This window comes from Eucalyptus grandis, chromosome 5 (genome assembly GCF_016545825.1).
Source record: "Eucalyptus grandis isolate ANBG69807.140 chromosome 5, ASM1654582v1, whole genome shotgun sequence".
Classification (NCBI taxonomy): Eukaryota; Viridiplantae; Streptophyta; class Magnoliopsida; order Myrtales; family Myrtaceae; genus Eucalyptus; species Eucalyptus grandis.
This window is the reverse complement of record NC_052616.1, coordinates 40,845,809-40,864,214: the sequence shown is the minus strand read 5'-3', so window position 1 is coordinate 40,864,214 and position 18,406 is coordinate 40,845,809. Positions and strand designations below refer to the sequence as shown.

The 18,406-nt window shown below is 38.0% G+C and overlaps 3 protein-coding genes across 3 annotated transcripts; all 3 read right to left on the bottom strand.

Moving 5' to 3' along the window:
• Positions 1-2,964: 2,964 nt before the first annotated feature.
• Positions 2,965-4,533, bottom strand: LOC108957142 (disease resistance protein RPV1-like). Its single transcript, XM_039313701.1, has one exon. The coding sequence runs from the start codon at positions 4,531-4,533 to the stop codon at positions 2,965-2,967; it is 1,569 nt and encodes a 522-aa protein (XP_039169635.1).
• Positions 4,534-5,521: 988 nt separating this feature from the next.
• On the bottom strand, positions 5,522-6,276 carry LOC120293900 (disease resistance protein RUN1-like). The gene is made up of 2 exons (XM_039313700.1): positions 5,586-6,276; positions 5,522-5,529 (listed from the first exon to the last, which is right to left on the bottom strand). Exons 1-2 carry the CDS (start codon positions 6,274-6,276, stop codon positions 5,522-5,524), a joined length of 699 nt encoding a protein of 232 aa, XP_039169634.1.
• A 114-nt stretch (positions 6,277-6,390) lies between these two features.
• LOC104446952 (toll/interleukin-1 receptor-like protein) lies at positions 6,391-8,312 on the bottom strand. Its single transcript, XM_010060741.3, has 2 exons — positions 7,353-8,312; positions 6,391-6,472 (listed from the first exon to the last, which is right to left on the bottom strand). Exons 1-2 carry the CDS (start codon positions 7,856-7,858, stop codon positions 6,391-6,393), a joined length of 588 nt encoding a protein of 195 aa, XP_010059043.2. The 5' UTR covers positions 7,859-8,312.
• Positions 8,313-18,406: the final 10,094 nt, after the last annotated feature.

The window sequence follows — 18,406 nt, the reverse complement described above, 5'->3', positions numbered from 1 at the left end:
TTTGAACCTTCAAATCTCAAGTCGAAAATCCTCATCACGCTACTAGCCGTGAGTCGCATGATCGCATCCTCCTATCGTTCATGCGTATCTACCCCCAATTTAGGTCAAAGTTGTCCACCAACCAACGACAAAAATTCCCCTTCGATTGATACAAAAAAAGGTTCCCTTAACGATTTGGAGATCCACTAGACATGGGTATACAATTTCGTGTATTGTTTGTTTTTGGTAGTCATTTAATTGGGCAGTTAACGTCCATCAACTATATCTTACCATGAATGGACTCCCACGTTTTAGGGAATGGTCAATATACATAAATGACATTAAAGGTCTGTCTTCTCATATTCTGATAAAAATGCGATAAAGAAAGAAGTTGTGAATTTGATGGGACCGACTGAAGTGATATTGACCTTGTTTTTGCTGACATAAATCAAAAGTCAATTGGTTCTAAGTGAGAATCGACTCCTAAAGTCTTGCATCTATCAGATATATTCAATGTATAAATTCAGCATGAAAAATGTATTAAATATAATATTCACCATTTACATGAGCCACTAAGATCGATATCAAGCAAAGAGTGCGGGCATATGTCATAAGAGGTAGAAATAATTTTGTTGGTATTTCCTTCTCTCCGCTCAACCGCAAGAAATCTTATTAATTGGATTTTAAATTTTAGCCTTTAAAAGAATTTGGACAATTTTATGGATTCGAAATAAATTTTAAAAGAAAAAACTCTACAGATGCCCAAAAAAAAGTACATGCCTTTCTAGGTGGTGAAAACATGGTTGGAAACACTAAAAAATTTCATAATAATGACAAAAACATAAGACACAGTCTAAGATAAACTGGAGAAATAAAATGTCACTAAATAATTGATTGGCCGCCACTTAGTCAACCTAATATGGTGGAGAGTCAAGGACAACACATCCAATTATGACGGACACTCAAAAAGTCAAAATCAAGAAGTCAATATACATGAATAATTCCACAAGGATCACAAATTATGGTGTCCAATTCGAAAGGTGCTCCTCGATCAATCTTCGAACCAATCTTGTCAATTAAAAGTCTATTGTCCCGTCATTAATATATAGTGAGGAATTAATCCTAGTGGTGCTAGATTCCCAGTCTCACGCTCCTCTTTCTCTTTGCTTCTTTTTCCTGGACTTCACATTCCTTGTACGTGCTGACTCTGCCTTCAAACGGATTTTCTTCTAAATTCGGGCAGCCGCTAATTTTTAAAAAGCACTCCTCGGGTACTTTCGAATTAAATACATTAAGGAAACTTTTCAAGGATCTACAATCAGTAAATTTCAAATATTTGAGAGTCTCTAATTCATTTAACTGCTAGAAGTTCTTCACATGCTCGAATCGACAAGGACTTCAGCCTTTTCAAAGCCGAGAGATCATCTAGACTTTCAATCTTAGGACAATAATTTATTGCCAATTGGTCCAACGACTCCACTGATGGTTTGTTTAATTGGTACCTGAACCTTCTAAAGAAACACGAAAATTAATCAATTCAGGTGATTGTTACAGTGGAAAATCATGACATCCTTGAGTGCTAGACCATTGTTTTCTCCAACTTTTTACTGTTTCTCCGGCATATTGACCTTGTAATATTATCTTTCTGTTATATGGAGTTGTTGATGGCCCCTACATTTCCAATTCTCCAGATTCATCTTGTAACTGATTACAGTTTGAGATGTGTTTCGAAATTTGAAAACCGATCCCTCAATAGACTAGGGACAGTATGGATTGTGTCCAATACACAATGGGGAAAATGCGTTGAATTGTGCATAATGCTGTGTGAAGTTTGAATTTAGCATTATTTGTAGAGTCATTCAGAGCCTTTAAAACCAGATCTACCCAATTTGTTTCTCTTGATTTAATCAACACGTAGAGAGGAGATATCAATTGGGCAAACCAATCTGCTTAAGGAATATAAAGAGATTGTGGATGGCTAACAACATAGAAGGCCTCTTAAAATTATCTATAGCAAGAGCTCGTAGTTGTAGGATTGTAGTACAGTTCTTCTAAACGATTATTTATGATGTTGTGATTATGGTTACGGAACACGATTGTATGACATTCTCCTACCGTTCGTTCTTATGTTGCACAAATTTGGGTCGAAGTTGTTCACCAACCAACGACATAATTCCCCTTCAACTGATAAAGAAAATGTCTCGTATTGCTTTGGAGATCCTTTAGACGTGGTTACCCAATTTCCTGTATTGCTTGCTTTTGGTAATCATCTAATCGTGCAGTTAATCTCATCAACCACGTCTTGCCATAATGAACTTTCTACGTTTTAGGAATGATGAACATATAATTGATATTATGAAGAATGCACCATTATTAAAGGTACGTCTTACTATATTCTGACAAAAATGCAACAAAGAAAGAAGTTACGAAATTAATACGACTTATAGAAGTGATATTGACCTAGTTTTTGCTGACATATCGCAAGTGCAAATATTTTTCTACAGAGAAAGTGAAGATATAAATTAAAACTCAATTGGTTCTAAATGAGAATCTACTCCTAAATTTTTTATCTATTGAGAATATTCAATTGTAAATTCAACGTGAAAAATATGTTAAATGTAATATTCACCAATCTTACATTAGCCACTAAGATCAAATTAAGAGGTACCATAATGTCGTTGATATTTCCTTCTCTTTTCTGAACTTTAAAATATCTCATTCATTGGATAACTTTAGCCTTAAAAAAAAAAAAAATCTGGACAATTAAATGGATTAAAAAAATTCTTCAAATGTGAAATAAAGTACATGCCTTTCCAGGCTTTGACGACATTGTCAGAAACACTACAAAAAATTTCATAATAACGACAAAAACACGACGACACAATTTAAGATAGATAAACTACAGAACAAAAATGTCACTAAATTCTTGAAATCTTTGTTTTTCAATAGTGAGGAACTAACCCAAGGCACTAAAAAATCCCAGTCTTACACGCCTCTCTTTCTTTTCCTTCTTTTGCCCCCGACTTTCTGTTCCTTGTACGTGCTGAACATGCCAACAAACAATCTTGCTTCTAAATCTGGGCAGCCGCTAATATGTAGTAGGCACTTGTTTGGTACTTTCGAATTGAATAAGTTGGAGAAACTTTTCAATGATCTGCAACTGTGAAAAGCCAATATTGTGAGAGTCTCTAGTTCATCCAGGCCCTCAACTGCCTGAAGCTCTACACAACATCCAATTATCAAGGTCTTCAGCTTTTTCAAATCCGATAGATCATCTAGACTTCCGATCTTAGGACACCGCGATATTTCCAATTTCTCCAACGAATCCAATGAACCGAGATCTTGGATGGCAGTAAGATTTGGACACATCTTCAACGTGAACAGCTTCAAACTCTTCAAACTTGAAAGACTAGAAAATCTCTCAAGGAGGCTTGAGTGACTCACTTCAAATTCAACCAACTGTTCAAGCCCATCGAATTGAACTTCCTTCCAATGACAGTTACCAATGTAAAAACGTGTCAATTTTCTCAAGTTGCAACAAAATGACAAACTAATTGTGTGATTTTGCAATGACAATGTTGAAACACATGGTGGAAGGACCTCGAGGGACAGTTGGCATTGACCATCTTGGAAGAAGAAAGGACCACAGTTCTCTGCATGACCATCATAGCTCAAATCCTCCAATTTAGTTAGGTTTGAGAGATTCGGGAACTGCCGCAATGAATGTAATCCTAAGCTTAGGCTTATCAAATTTGTGGGAAGCTCCGGTAATACTTTGAGTTCGCTACACCGCCCTAAACTCAATTTCTCTAGGTGAGGAAGTAGTTTGATCTTCCGTGGAATATTTTCAATAGGGGTGTATTGCAAGTCCAACACTCTCAAAAGCGATAATTGCCAAATGTCCTCGGGAATTTCCCACTTTAGATCGGAGCAACCGTTGGCATGCAGCTCTTCCAACTCTTTTAGCGCAACAATGGTCTGTGGTAGCTTTTTTATTGCAGTACCCAAAATCCTGATGATTTTTAATCTACTTAGGTCTCCAATAGATTTAGGTAACTGCAGGCATTTTGTGTTTGAAACGTCCAACTCAAGTAGAGATTCCAAATTACCAATCGAGAATGGAAGTTCCTTTATGTTAGTACCCGATAGAAAGAGAGATTTAAGTTCTCGTAAATTCCCAACAGAATTGGGAAGTTCATCGATTTTTGTACATTCCAGTTTAAGAATAGACAAGCGGTTTTGGTTACCAATGGAGTCGGGTAATCTTGTGATGGCCGTATCCGAGAGATCTAACTCTACTAGTGATGTCACTCTCGCAAATGATTGGGGTAGCTTCCTCAACTTTTCACAACTGCCTAAATACAAGTACTCGAGCTTCTGTAACCCTCCGATCCCTTTGGGCAACTCCCTAAGATTTTTGCACCCATACGCATTGAAGTAAATCAAGCACTTAAGCTTTTTGAGGGAACCATCAACTTCAATTAGTTTTTCACAATACCCAAGGTTCAATCTCTCTAAACTCAAATAATCGGAGAAGTTTGGAGTCCTGGTCATGTTGCTACAATGTGAGATATCCAAAACTTTAAGCTTTTTAGCAACACATTCTGTAGCAAAATGAGAGTAAAGGGAAAATTCCATACGAATTTAGAGTTAATAAATGGTTGTGCTAGAACCTAGATGTAATTGGGTTGACTCATTTTCCTCATTTAACTCACATAGATCCGTTTAGTACTAACACCCAGCCAACCTAATCCACATATATCCACCTATATATCAATTCAGTGCAATTTAATTTAATGGCCTTGATTACGAGATCAGCTTAGTTTTACTTGTGGAATGGCCTTGATTAAATTTATTCATGAGCGATTTTATTTACAACATGTTATTGCCTATATAGTTATGGGTTAGTCAATTTTAGTTAAAAACATAAAAATTGTGTGAGACAATTTAATGGAGATAAACAAATATAGAGGCGATGGTACCTTGAATTGACTCCATCCAGCCCATTCCTCTGTGATTGAACCAAACATCGGTTGAAGAACTACAAGATTGCTTGGATGGAAATTGATGGCCAAGAACTCTTGAGAGACCCCTTCGCAGGTCATGTATCTTAACTTTGAAAACTTATTCACAAAGTCTCCATTGAAATTCCCCCGTTAATATGAGGAACCTTATGTTTGGAAGCCTTGAAAACTCTTTGCTCGTATAAACTCGTGTTGGTTCACATAAGCAAATTGCTTCAATGGCCTTCTTTCTCTGCCATTCAATGGTAAAGTAACATCAGTGTAAATGACAAATGTCTTCGTTCCCTCACCCCCTTCTTTTTTTAGAAAGGGCTCCTAATTAATAAATGAACTATTGAAAAAAACATAGAATTTGATGGTCGGACATATGCTTTTACCTCTTTTGTTCCTATGATATTATTGGCCATCTCGAAACCCATAACCTGCTTTGCTTTATTGGATCGGTTAGTCTCGTATCTCCACGAACAATTTTCCTTCCGAGATCTCTCAGTTGGTCGTGCATCCAGAATTTGTTGTGATCAGTTATCTTTATTAAGGACATACAAACAAGGACTTGAATGGAATGATCCGGCCTAAACCCACAATCCTTCCACATGTAGAGTGCATTCGTCTTTTCCTCATCCACAAAGAGACATGCGATGTCGAGAAAAATCTGTTGTTGCTCATGATTCAAGGCATTGTAGCTGATCTTCAACTTGTCCTGGACCTTCTCAGGAGGTATTTCTCTCAAATTGTCTATCACATCGTACCATGAGGCTTTGTTTAGACGATAAACCAATGAGCCTATGACTTCAAGAGCCAAAGGAAGTCCTCCAGTCATAGAAATTATTTGTCTCGAAAGATTGACATAATCATCTGGAGGAGGATTCCTTCTAAAAGCATGTCGACTGAAAAGCTCTAGTGATCGAACATTATCCAACAGCTTCACTTCATACTCCAAAGTTTTGTTGGATTTTATGATGCTTTTGTTCCTACTTGTCATAATAACTCTGCTTCCTAAGCCGAACATAATGTGGTTGATGGCTAGTTTCTGGAGTTGCTCCTCATCATCCACATCGTCAAGAACGAGCAAGACTTTCTTGTTAGAAAGTCGTTGCAAAATCACTTTGATCCCATCGTCAACATCGTTGATTTGATCTTGAAAGCCCAAACCTAATGTGTTAGACAATAATTGTTTTTGCAAGTTTATGATGCCAAAGCTGGTCGACGATTCTCGGACATTTCCTAGGAAGCAACATTGATTGAAAAGGGAATTTAGTTTGTTGAACACCATCTTAGCAAGAGTTGTTTTACCGATTCCACCCATTCCATGGATTAGCACAAAGCACAAGCCCCGAGTCCATGTCCAACAACTTCGAATGGCTTCCCTTTGGATCGTCCATTCCAACTAAATGCTCATAACGTATTTGTCTTTTGTCTTCAGCTTCATCACAATCTCTTGTAGCACCGATTGAATGAATTTCCAATGCCTGCCACATGAGTGAGTTAACTAAGTTGATATTGTAAAAGATGACCTCAGGACACTCAACATGTGGTTGCAACCAACATGGCTAGTGCCACTTATTTAATCGGTTAGTGCAACCGACGGGAAGAAATTTTTATGTGTGTTTAGAACACGATTTCTCAGTGATTTAAACAAATAATCACATACAGAAAATTATGACCTTTTTTTTATTTATTTGCTTCCAAAATGGTAACACTTTGACATAGATGGATAGGACACTTGCTCTAGTTCCATGTGAAAATCTATCGATAATGAGAGAGAAGGTAACTTTTAAAGATGTGATCCACAATTTACAAACACAAAGATGTATAAAATTAGATCAATCAATGAAAGAATGCCCTCTTGTCTATCATTCAAAGGATAGACTATTAGATGTAGGCATTTTCCCATGTTAAAGGAAGCAAGGCATTGCTAATTGATTCCTAATCCCTTTTAAGGCAGTCTTGGTAGCTAGGATAAGAGCTAAGAAGAAATGTATTGAAAGTTTTCACACTTAAGATAGTTAGAAGCAAAGTACATGAAAAAGCTAACCCACCAAATTGGAGAGCTAAAGTTTCGACCAAAAATAAAAATAAATATTGGATTGCCCCCATCTCCCACCTCTAAACTTACCCCCCCAAAAAAAAGAAAAGAAAAAGAAAAAGAGCTAACTGATTGCTTACCCGGTTTTTGCTTTATTCGGCTTCGGTGAATGACATAATTGATTCGGTTATCGAAAATAAATTTGAAAACAAACATGGTATTCATTTTCAAACAACTTAAACGAGAATTCATCCAAGTTTGGGCATATAATTAATGAAAGTCCAAAGCAAAAGTTAATGGAGTGCTTCAGGATCCGTGCATACCCTTGCTTTTTCAACTCCCATCCTTTGATTTGGGCTACACTTTTGAGGGCATCCTCCCACTTTTGCCTCGTCTCGCGACCGAACTTCTCTTCATGCTCCTCCAAAGCGCTGACGTACCGTTGAGACTTAAGCTTAACATCGCGAGGCTTAACGTCGTAGAAAATCGGCATAATCTCCTTCTCGGATGGTTTGGATTTCTTGCACTCCACCATGTGCGCGAGCTCGCGAAGGCACCACGCGCTCGAAGCATAACCTTTAGAGAAGATGGGTATGTAGATTTTCGACTTTTGGATGGCCGCCGGTAACTCATCAGCTATTTCTTCACCGACGTGGAGCTCTTTCTCATCGAGGAAAACATGGATGTTTGCTTGTAGCATTTGGTGATAAAGACAATCCGTGAAGGCTTGGCGAGTGTCCGGTCCCCTGAAACTCAAGAAGACGTCGTAGTCAATCGCCGACGGCTCACCACCGCTCGTTCCAGCCTCCGAGCCGTTTCCCATGTTCATTCTCACAAGTATTTTCTTCCGAGGGTTTCCTCTCTCGTAGCACTTGAACAAGAAAGGCTCGTTCACTTTCCCACCACCGAAGTTCGTTTATATTACGCTTCGGACCTCTCTTCCTAGAACTTTCCCCACTGTTTTTCACATAAGAAAAGCAAACCAATCCGAGTCTTTGTCAACTCTAAAATGGCGTAACCAGTACGCGTAGCTTTTTGCCCCCCGGTGGTCTCTGCCTCTTGTAGACTTGACTTTGGCGAACGCCCGACATGTAAGGGCTGCGACCGCCGACTGCAACGCCGAGATGGAGAACCGCAATGCCGCGATGGAACGAAGGCGAGGCTACGACGGCAAAGGGGGAACGGAGGCGAGGCAGCGGCGAGAGAGGTAGAGACCGAGCAAGGGAGAGGAGAAGGCGATTGCTAGGGGATTGCGTTTTCAATTTTAGGGAGAAGAGCAAGGAGAGAGAAGACAGCTCTTGGGGAAGAAACGAAAGCCTCGTGCAGCGTGACTTCAATATTGGGAAGTGACAGGCGCAGGCGGTGCGTGGGATGGAGGAAGAAAACAGATGGTGAAATAAATGGGTGGGATCCATTTAGTCCAAAAAAATATTAAATATTAAATAATTTTATTAATACATAATAAAACTAGAAAATAAATAAATAGGCTGATTAAAAAGTTATTTTGAAAAATAAAAGCATTAGATGTTAAATAATGATAAATAATGATAAATTTTAATCATTGTAAAAAAATATAAATTTATTTTGACTCTAATCTTTCATTACTTATTTATTTCATTGATAACTTTTGTTAAAGTCAAAAAATGCCTTTCTAATTTTTTATGAATAAATTTATTAATGTTATTAGTATAGATTTATTATAGGCTCTTTTTATTATTTATTTATTTATGAATTTGAATAATTTAATTAATCATGTATATATATATATATATTCATTTAATATACTGATGTGTCTAACGTGTTGGAATTCTCTTTTTCCTGAAAAATGACGTGTCGGCGCGTCGTTCGTGTTGTGTGTTCGTGTCGGTCTTCAAGTCGTTTTCAGTGGAAATAAAATATTGAGGAAATTACAGTACTAGTCCTTGTTTTCTCCATGATTTCATTTTCAGTCCCTAGCTTTGCTTTGTTTTTGACAGGCACAGACAAAAAAGATTACAATTTTATTTTACTTCCTTAAGTCTAGTATATTTTTCAAACTTAAGTGATGTTTTTGAAATAGATTTTTATTAGATTTCTTTTACTTGAAGAGGAAATTCTCCCCTTTTATTAGCAAATTTGTTTCCTAGATTTGTTTGGAGAGACTTTCTTGTGTCTTTTTTTTTTTTTTTTTGGTAGTGTTCGCATCTTGATTTTTTTAAACTTAAGCAATTGAAACTTACACATGAAAACGTTGACATGTGGAAGATTTCTCCAAGCAATGCCCATTATCAACATTGAAATGCATAAAACAGAAAGAGATCCACCAAGAGTGCACATGATAATTATTCTATTTTTTTCTGTTTTAGAGAGAACAACTTTCGAAAAGAAATCCGTGGCAATTTCATTTTTCTATTATTGGAACAAATTTTTAGTTTATAAATAAGTTTCTAATAGAAATGAAAAGTAAAAATTTTCTACTTTTCTATTTTTTAGAACAAAAATTAAAAATAAAATCTCTTCTCATCGCTGGGTCCTCGCTACAAGCTAGCCGCCCACCCTTTCGCTTGCCACCTCCCGCTGCCTGCTAGCTATCGTCCCTCGCTTTGGCCGCCTCTTCTTTGCTCACTATAGTTGGCCACCCAAAAGAAGAAATTTTGTGTAGTTACCAAACGAATTTTTATTACAAGAATGAAAATTTTATATTAAACATGTAAAAAGTCTATTTCTTGCTAAAAATTGATTGCTAGAATAGAAATCGCACACAACATGAGTCCATAAGCAAGCAACAAAAAAAAAGAAAAAAAAAAAAAAGAAGAAGGGATCACGATGCGAATCAAGTACTCCCAGAGCTAGATTTTCAAAAGAGTCACTTACATAAAAAAATCATTAAAAAATTTAATGAAAAAGTTAAATGAATAAAAATTAAGAAAAAATAAAAGAAAAGGGGCATTGGCTGGCAAAAGTAGCCTGGCATGGTTAAAAGCACAACAACAGAGAGAAGAAAAAGGTGTGCACCCGTGAGAAAGGACATACTGGCAAAAGCCGTGGAAATGGTGGGGGTGTAACGAGCACGAGATGTTTGACCCAGATGCCTTTCTAAACTGAAGGTTGACCGATGGTTGGATTGTGGGCGCAGCTAATTATTTCTCACGAGGAAGTAAGCAAAAGGAAGGTGGCAATAGCTCCGCCGATTCAATGGGCTTGAAAAACGAATGGAGTTTGTTTGCAGTCGTGTCGAGCCTATTTTGGTAATATTCTTATTTGGAGAAATAATTTCTTTTTGAAAATAAATTTTTTTTTTTTATTTTAAAATTAATCTTCTTTTCGGACAACTTTTTTTTTCCCATCATGGGAAGACTTATCTTTTTTTCTCTTTTCTTCTTTGGGACGGTCTGCTCCCGTGTTGGGGGGCCGAAGGAGGGCTCCGGTCCATGATTGTCGGCAGCATCTCTAGTCTCTCGTTTCATTGTTCTAATTGGTGGCGGTGTGATTTTCTCAATCATTGCAGGGCCGCGTTTGGACCAAGGGTCTGAGAGAGGGTAGCTATCTTTGGATAGTATTTCTTATTTTTACCGATTTTCAATTAGTATTGACACATGGTAAACTTATTAAAGGGCTAATTTTTACAAAAAAAAATGCCAATTTTACCTTGATTGACAATTTTGGCCTGAACCTTCTTTTATGTCAATAAAAATCACAAATTTTATTTAGTCTCAAATCTAGCCCTGTTAATTGAAGCTTGAGATCTTATAAATTGTGACAAGCACTTTGGTAGGGCATGGTTTTAGATTCTCCCTTACTATACTTCATAACAAAATCAATTTATGTATTAAATGAGATTGATTGATTAATGTCCATTTGAAGAAATTTTGAAGTTTCAAGGGAGGGCTTGGGCTTGCTCTAGGAAATAAGGTTTTTATTATGAATTTGGTAGATCTTGTCCATGGTGTCTCTTGATGGGTGGTGGCCCACGTCCACAACTTCATATTATGACATAGCAGTGGAGGCTCGCTAGAGAGATTCAATTCGGAGATCTTTTTGACTTGCCGGTGAAGTAAACGAAACTATAAATAGTTTCACCATTATTTTTAAGTTGTAGCTAAAAAAAAGGACAATGGATAGTGATTTAGATTCGAGTAGCAAGCAATGCGGATTTGTTGCTGAGGTGAAATAATCACATTGGAGAATTAAGATTTCAAGTCAACAGGATTAGATTTGAGATTTAAGTAAAAGTAAATATTTTTTATAGACCAAAAAAAGTTCATCGCATAATTTTTTTTTTCTATGAGCAAATTTGTCATTCTCAAGGTAACTTAGTACTTGGTTTTCTAGTTAATGCATTTTTTTTTTTATGTCATATCTCAAATCTAATGTTTTCATACAGATTCTGCATAGGGATCGCAAGACGTGCAAATTTGCACAGTTAGGCATTGATAATCGAATATTTGTGTAACTATAATTGCCATTTAAGAATAGAATTTTCCTTGAATTAGTGTAAATGCATATTTAGTACATTAAGATCACATTTGTTTGTTTTTTTTTTTGTAATCTTAATCTCTATCTTGCATGGATCATATGCAATGAAAAGTATAAAAATAAAGTAATTACAACTTGCATGTTAGTAATTTAGATTGTGTCTTCATTTCAAAAAATCACAAAAAAAATATGTTTAGGGGTTTATTTGGGGGAATTTAGATATGTTTCCATTATATTTGTATTATTCTCCAAGAATTGTGTTCCATTTAGAGTGCATTATGCTAAATTCTCATAATTATAAGAAGGATTTTTAGGAAAGCAACTTATTTTGACAAGTTGCATCCGCAATTCTGCATATATATCCCTCGACACATTATACATCTCAAAAGTCTTGCACAGACTTCCCATTCACCACTCACTGGGTCTTACCTTGAAGCTCGACATCGAGGCCTTATGTCATTTTATCAAATGCGGCTCGGGTTTTCATCTTATAGTTTTAGATGTGATTCCAAATGTGAAAACCAATCCCTGAATGAAATGGGGACAATATAGATTGTCCAGTGGATAATGGGCAAAATGTGTTGAATTATGCACAACTCATGATCAAACGAATATTTTGATATTATTCAAGGATACATATAGCATCTGTAAAAGCACAACACATCTTTGTGAAGTTTGTATTTAGGGAAAATTTCAAATAAATACCCAAAGTGCCATTATTTTCTCAAAAGAGGACATAAAGTGAAATTTGTCTTAAATAATGACTCAAAGTGCCATCATTTTCTCAAAATAGGTCTTAAAGTGAAGTTTGTCTCAAAGAAGGACCCAAAGTAGTCATTTAATCTCAAAGAATGACCTCACTCGTTGGCCGGTGAACGAATCTTCAATGTATATTTCGGTGGCCTGATTACGGTATTTTCGTCCATTTTTTTTTTTTCATTTTTGGTTGCCCTATTCATCGTTTTCTTTGTCCCCTGTTCACTTCTTGCCCAAATCAAGAACACCAGACTTAGGGAAAGGCTAGCAAGCGCCGGCCGCTGGTAAGGGCCGGTGAGGGCTCGACGCCCATCGCCGGCAGCGAACAAGGGCTTCACGCCCATCGCGATAGCGGGCAAGGGCCATCAAACCCTCGCTGGCCATGGGGGAGGGGGGCCGTCCAAATTGAGGCCCTACAAGAAGGTCCTCGAGGGAAAAAGGGTAGCCGAAGAAGTCGTCAATCTAGGAGCGATGGTAGGAGGAAGGGATGAAGAAAGCGACACAGGCATCCCAGTAGTAGTCCTAGCAGAAGACGAGGTTGTTGGTGGAGCAGCGGGTGGAAGTGGGGGAGGTCGCCCCTCATGACCATCAGCGAGGTCACCCCTCGCCGACCTTGGGTGAGGGCTCGCCCACCTCACCAGCCATTAATAAGGGCCAACGAGGGCTTGCAAGCCCTCACCCGTGGCTGGCGAGGGCCGTGCCGACGGGGCTTGACAGCCCTCGCCGGCCCGCAATCAAGGTCACCCTCGCCGGATCTGGCGAGGGTCGACCTATAAGCCCTTGCCTACAGCCGATGATGGGCGTCCAACCCTCGCCAACCCTCACCAATGGCCAGCGCTCGCTGGCATTTCCCATGTCCGATGTTCTTGAGAAGAAGACGAACAGGGGACGAAGGAAATGATGAACAGTGCCACCATTGACAAAAAATAATAATAATAATAAAGAACAAGACAACTAAAAATTAAAAAAAAAATTTAACAAAAATATCCCTGAACAGGCTACCGGAATATGCATCGGAGATGCATTTATTCACTAGCCGGCAAATGAGGTCATTCTTTGAGATTAAATGATCACTTTGGGTTCTTATTTGAGACAGACTCCATTCCAGGTCCTCTTTTGAGAAAATGAAGGCACTTTGGGTCTTTATCCGAGACAAACTTCACTTCAGGTCCTCTTTTGAGAAAATGATGGCATTGTAGGTCCTTATTTGAAAATTTCCCTTGTATTTATCACTACTTGTAGATTCATTCAGAGTCTTCAATAACAAATTTCTTCAGTTCGTTTCTCTTGCTTAGGGATTGAGAAATGTCATGCACAGAGGGGAGATAACCATTGGGAAAAACAATTCCAGTCGAGGAGTATAAACAGATTGCTAAGGGCAAACGAAATAAAAGCCCTCCTAAAATTGTAGATAGCAAGAGCACGTAGTTGTAGACTTGTAATAAAAGTTCTTCGAAACGATTGATCACGATGTTCCCATTGTCTACACTCGTTGAATACGATTCGATGACGCTCATCGAATTTGCTTGCTTTTGGTAAGCATACAATGTGAACATTTGGTCCCTCAGATCGCAAGTCGAAAATCCTCGTCACATGACTAGTTGTGACTCGCATCCTACCATGGTTCGTCCTTATCTCGGCCAAGTTTGAATGAAAGTTCTCCTCCAACCGATGACGAAGATCCCCTGCAACAATTCGGAGATCCAATAGGCACGTGAATACAATTTCTCATATTTGCTTGCTTTTGGTAATCACCTAATCGAGCAGTTAATCTCCTCTATCTTTCACTAGTACATCTTGTCAAGAATGAAATACTTCCCCTACGTTTTAGTGAATGATCAACATGCATAAAACCAATATGAGGAAAACAACAATAATTGAAGGTCCGTCTTACCATCTTGCAACAATAAAAATAAAAAATAAAAGTGATAACTAGGATAAAACTGATAGAAGTAATATTGACCTTTATTTTGCTGATATATCATAAGTGAAGATATTTCTTGGAAAAAAAGAAGTAAGATCTAAAACAAAAATCAATTTGCTTCTAGAAAGGAATCAACTCCTAAATTTCGTGTCTATCATATAAATTCAATGTGTAAACTCAACGTGACTAATGTGTTAAAAATAATATTCACCAATCTTGCATTAGCCACTAAGATCAATATTAAGCAAATAGAACGTATATATGTTATAAAAGGCAGAAATAATGCTGTTAATATCTCCTCTGTCTCCTTAACTGCAAAAAACTCATCAGTGAGATTTTTAATTTTTAGCCTTAAGAAGAATATGGACAATCATGTAGATTCAAACAAAATAAACAATTCTACGGGAACCGAAAAGTATTGTACATTGCTTTCTATGACGGGGGAAACATTGATGGAAGCACTACAGAAGTTTTCATGATGATGACAGAAACATGCGAAGCTAATTAAGATAAATGACAGTACGAAAGGTCAACAATACTCGGATTGATTGATCAGAACAACACACACCAAATTATGACGAACGCTCATAACCAACAAGCCGAATACAGGTGGAGAATTACACAATCAGGAATTAGCTACTCAAAATCATCCAAAGTATGACCAGTCTCCGAGTCAATCGTTTCTTCGCTTGAATACCACAACGAAGGTGTTTACTTATAAGCGGTATAGATTAAATGAGTGATAATGTGGAGATCCAGTAATACGCGAGCCTGAGCCTGAGAGAATGGCCGCCTCATCTTCACTCCTCTCTCTTTTATTCCCTCTTTCTTCCTGGACATTCCGTTGCTTGTGCATTCTGTCTTTCTCCGTAAACGAACTCGCTCCTAAATTTGGGCAGCCAAAAATTGTTAGTGAGCACTCGTCTGGTACTTTCCAATTGAATACATTAGGGAAACTGGTCAATGATCTACAACCGATCAATTTCAATTCTGTGAGCGCCTCTAGGTCGTCCAAGCCCTTAATTGCCAAAAGCTCTTCGCATCCTCGAATTTCCAAGGACTCAGGCTTTTTCAAACCCGATAAATGTTCTACACTTTCAATCTTAGGACACGTGCATATTTCCGATTGCTCTAACGACTGCACTGAACCAAGGCCATGGATCGCAATTATATGTGCGCAATAAGTCAGCCTCAACAGTTTCAACCTCTTCAAACTCGAAAGACCAGCAAATCCCTCGAAGAGTTGTAACGGTGACACATGGAATTCAACCAACTGTTCAAGCACATCTAGTTGAACTTCCTTCCAACGAGGTTCAAAAATGTGCAAACGTGTCAATTATCTGAAGTTGCAACGAACTGTTTCTTGATTCATGATTTACTAGTAACAATGTTGACAAAAATGGTGGAAGGAACATGAGGGGTTGTTGGCATGGGCCATCTTGGAAGAACAATGGACTGTTCTTAACGGGACCACTATAGCTCAAATCCACCAAGTTAGTTAGGTTTGAGAAATTTGGGACCCACCACAGTGAACTTGATCCAAAGCTTAGGCTTATCAACGATCGGTACGTACGGCACCCCGATTGTTCTCTGCGGCTCTATATTTTCCATCTTGCTGTTCCTGTTGGGTTTCCTTGATCTTTGTTCTTCGAGTTTTGGTGTTTTTGAATTCGGTCTGCTGGAGCGTTGACTGTGACCCAGAACGCCGATATCAGCGATGATCGAGTTTCTTTTCTTGTGCCTTAGCGAGCTCAGTGACTCGATTGTTTGCCTGCTGATTTTTCCGCGCCATCGGTTTCTTGAATTCGAGCCGTGTCGTTGCCTGTTCGGGGGATGTGGTTCGTTAATTCGGTGATTGTGGATTGCATCGGGTTGGTGGAAGTCTTTCTAGATTACACACTTGCTGCTGCGTATCGGATAGGCTGTATTCTTTCGGGATGTGCGACACATTGGTCGGCTAGGGTGTTTGTTTTTTTTTCGGGAGTTGAAGAATTAATGAAATCATTTGAATCTGTATGCGAAACGTGGGAACGATTAAAGCAAATTACGCATTTTGACCAAACCGTGATTTTGATGGAGCCAGTGAATAGTTTCGACTTTTTACTCTTTTGGTATGACAACTTGATCTACTGAGCATTTGAGAAAGAACAGAATTTGTTTCTAATTGTTGGGATTAACGGATCCCCAAAAACCGGATTCGACACTAAATTGAACCCCTAAAATGAATGCGGAAGACGAAGCCCGGGAAAATCACGTATCACCGATCCTAAAGCACACCACGGATTCAAGCGTAACTTGTTAGCCATAAATTAAATACCAATGTTGAAGTGAGGAAGAGAATTTGGCCCTATTCGATCCGATGACACCAATTTGCCTTAGAAGAGGAGAAGAAAGTGGCCTTGTGCTTACTATTTCTTCTATTTGAGAGAGAGAACGTTGGAAAGAGAGGGAGACGTACGTACGTTAATGCCAAAAGGTGCGTTCTCCCTCTCTCTCCTCCCTTTTATACGACCCTCCATCCATGGGCCCTATTTCTGTGGGCCGGGCTTTTAGGCCCAACATGGGCGGACGGGCCAACTTAGGCCAATGCTCATCACATAAAACCATCATCTCCCACTCGCGCATGATGGGTTGAACAGAATTTTCTTTTACCTCTCTTCAACATTCATACTGGTGAATAATCCGTGCGACCAACATACTTTGAGAGCTCGTTGCCATATATCTGTTAGGAATATATAGCAGTTCATAATGAGCATCACATCCTGAGTAGATTTAGTATGCAGTACCCTAGATCGATCGATCACGTTTATATCTCTCTTGATCTCTTTCAAACAATGATATATATATATATATATATATATATATATATATATATATATATATATATATATATATGTATTCACAATTATGATTATCACAAAAACAGTCATAATTGGTTAACCGGTGAATACAAAACTACAATGTTATTCTCCAAATTCGATCTTCCTCTTTCCTTCAAACTCTCAATTTCAGTTCAGCTTGCTTTTCTAGAAATGTCCCATTAGATTGAATCAAACTCATAACCATTGGCAACATCCTAAGATATCAAACACTAAATAGAAATCTTAAGAATAATTAAGAGTCGTGAGGGGACTAAAAGATTGAGGAACTCTTTTCCTCAAGAGTCTCACACGACATAAAAATTGAGATCAAACTTTTGCCACTCTTATTGGTCGTCTCATACATACGTAGTATGAAATACGTATTACAGTAATAACTCATTTTCCCATGGAGCGTATATCTACACCTTTCAATACCGTACATATGATAGTTCAGACATACCCAATGTCTAACTTGAGTTCACATATCTACTCATTCACAAAATTCATCAAAACTCACATCTGGCATCATAGACAGATAAAGTAAAATATGTGGGTTATTTTACTTTCGGACATAGTAAGTATTATGTCCTCATCTTAACACTTAGTTAAGGTGACATACGTATTTTCAGCTTGAGCTCTCGATTATCACCTAGATAATAAGCTTAAAAACAGTCTCATCTCTATTTATCACACAATAAATAGAGGCGATTACCCGTGTGAGTGGGCTAATCTTATATCTGTCCGACATACTTTCTCAACTTAAAATAATACACTAAGCATTAAGATGCATAAAGATCAAACAAAGATTCATAGGCATTAATGATGAAAAACATAAATTCATCAAATGTGAACACTTCAGGGAAATTGCAATCCAGTACATCAGACTCTACGCAATCCTAGAGATTTCATATGGCCACAAAACACATCTCTAGGTATTGGCTTTGTCATAGGACCTGCTACCATTCTATGCGTAGATATGTACTGTAAGTTCGCATCATTTCGTGCAACCATATCTTTGACAAAATTATACTTGGTATCTATATGTTTGGTATTGCCATGATATTTTGGATCTTTGGTGTACGCTTTTGCTGCTTGGCTATCACAGTTAACTAACAATGAATCTGCAGCACTTCTAATAACACCTAAATGATCCAATAATCTCTTAAGCCAAATATCTTCTTATATTGCTGTTGATAATGCCATGAACTCAGCTTCCATCGTGGACAAGGCTATACACTTTTGTTTCTTACTGCTCCAACATATGGTGCTATTATTCGGTAAGAAAACAAATCCAGAGGTAGATTTTCTTTCATCTAAATCTCCTCTCCAATCAGCATCAGAATAGCCTTAGAGTCGCAGATCCTTTCCATAATAACTCAAC

Coding starts and splice junctions, on each gene's coding strand:
- LOC108957142 (XM_039313701.1), bottom strand. CDS start 4,533: ATGACCAGGACTCCAAACTTCTCCGATTATTTGAGTTTAGAGAGATTG.
- LOC120293900 (XM_039313700.1), bottom strand. CDS start 6,276: ATGGTGTTCAACAAACTAAATTCCCTTTTCAATCAATGTTGCTTCCTA.
- LOC104446952 (XM_010060741.3), bottom strand. CDS start 7,858: ATGAACATGGGAAACGGCTCGGAGGCTGGAACGAGCGGTGGTGAGCCG. Junction 6,473..7,352: donor TGGGAGTTGAAAAAGCAAGG/GTATGCACGGAT, acceptor CTCATGTGGCAG/GCATTGGAAATTCATTCAAT.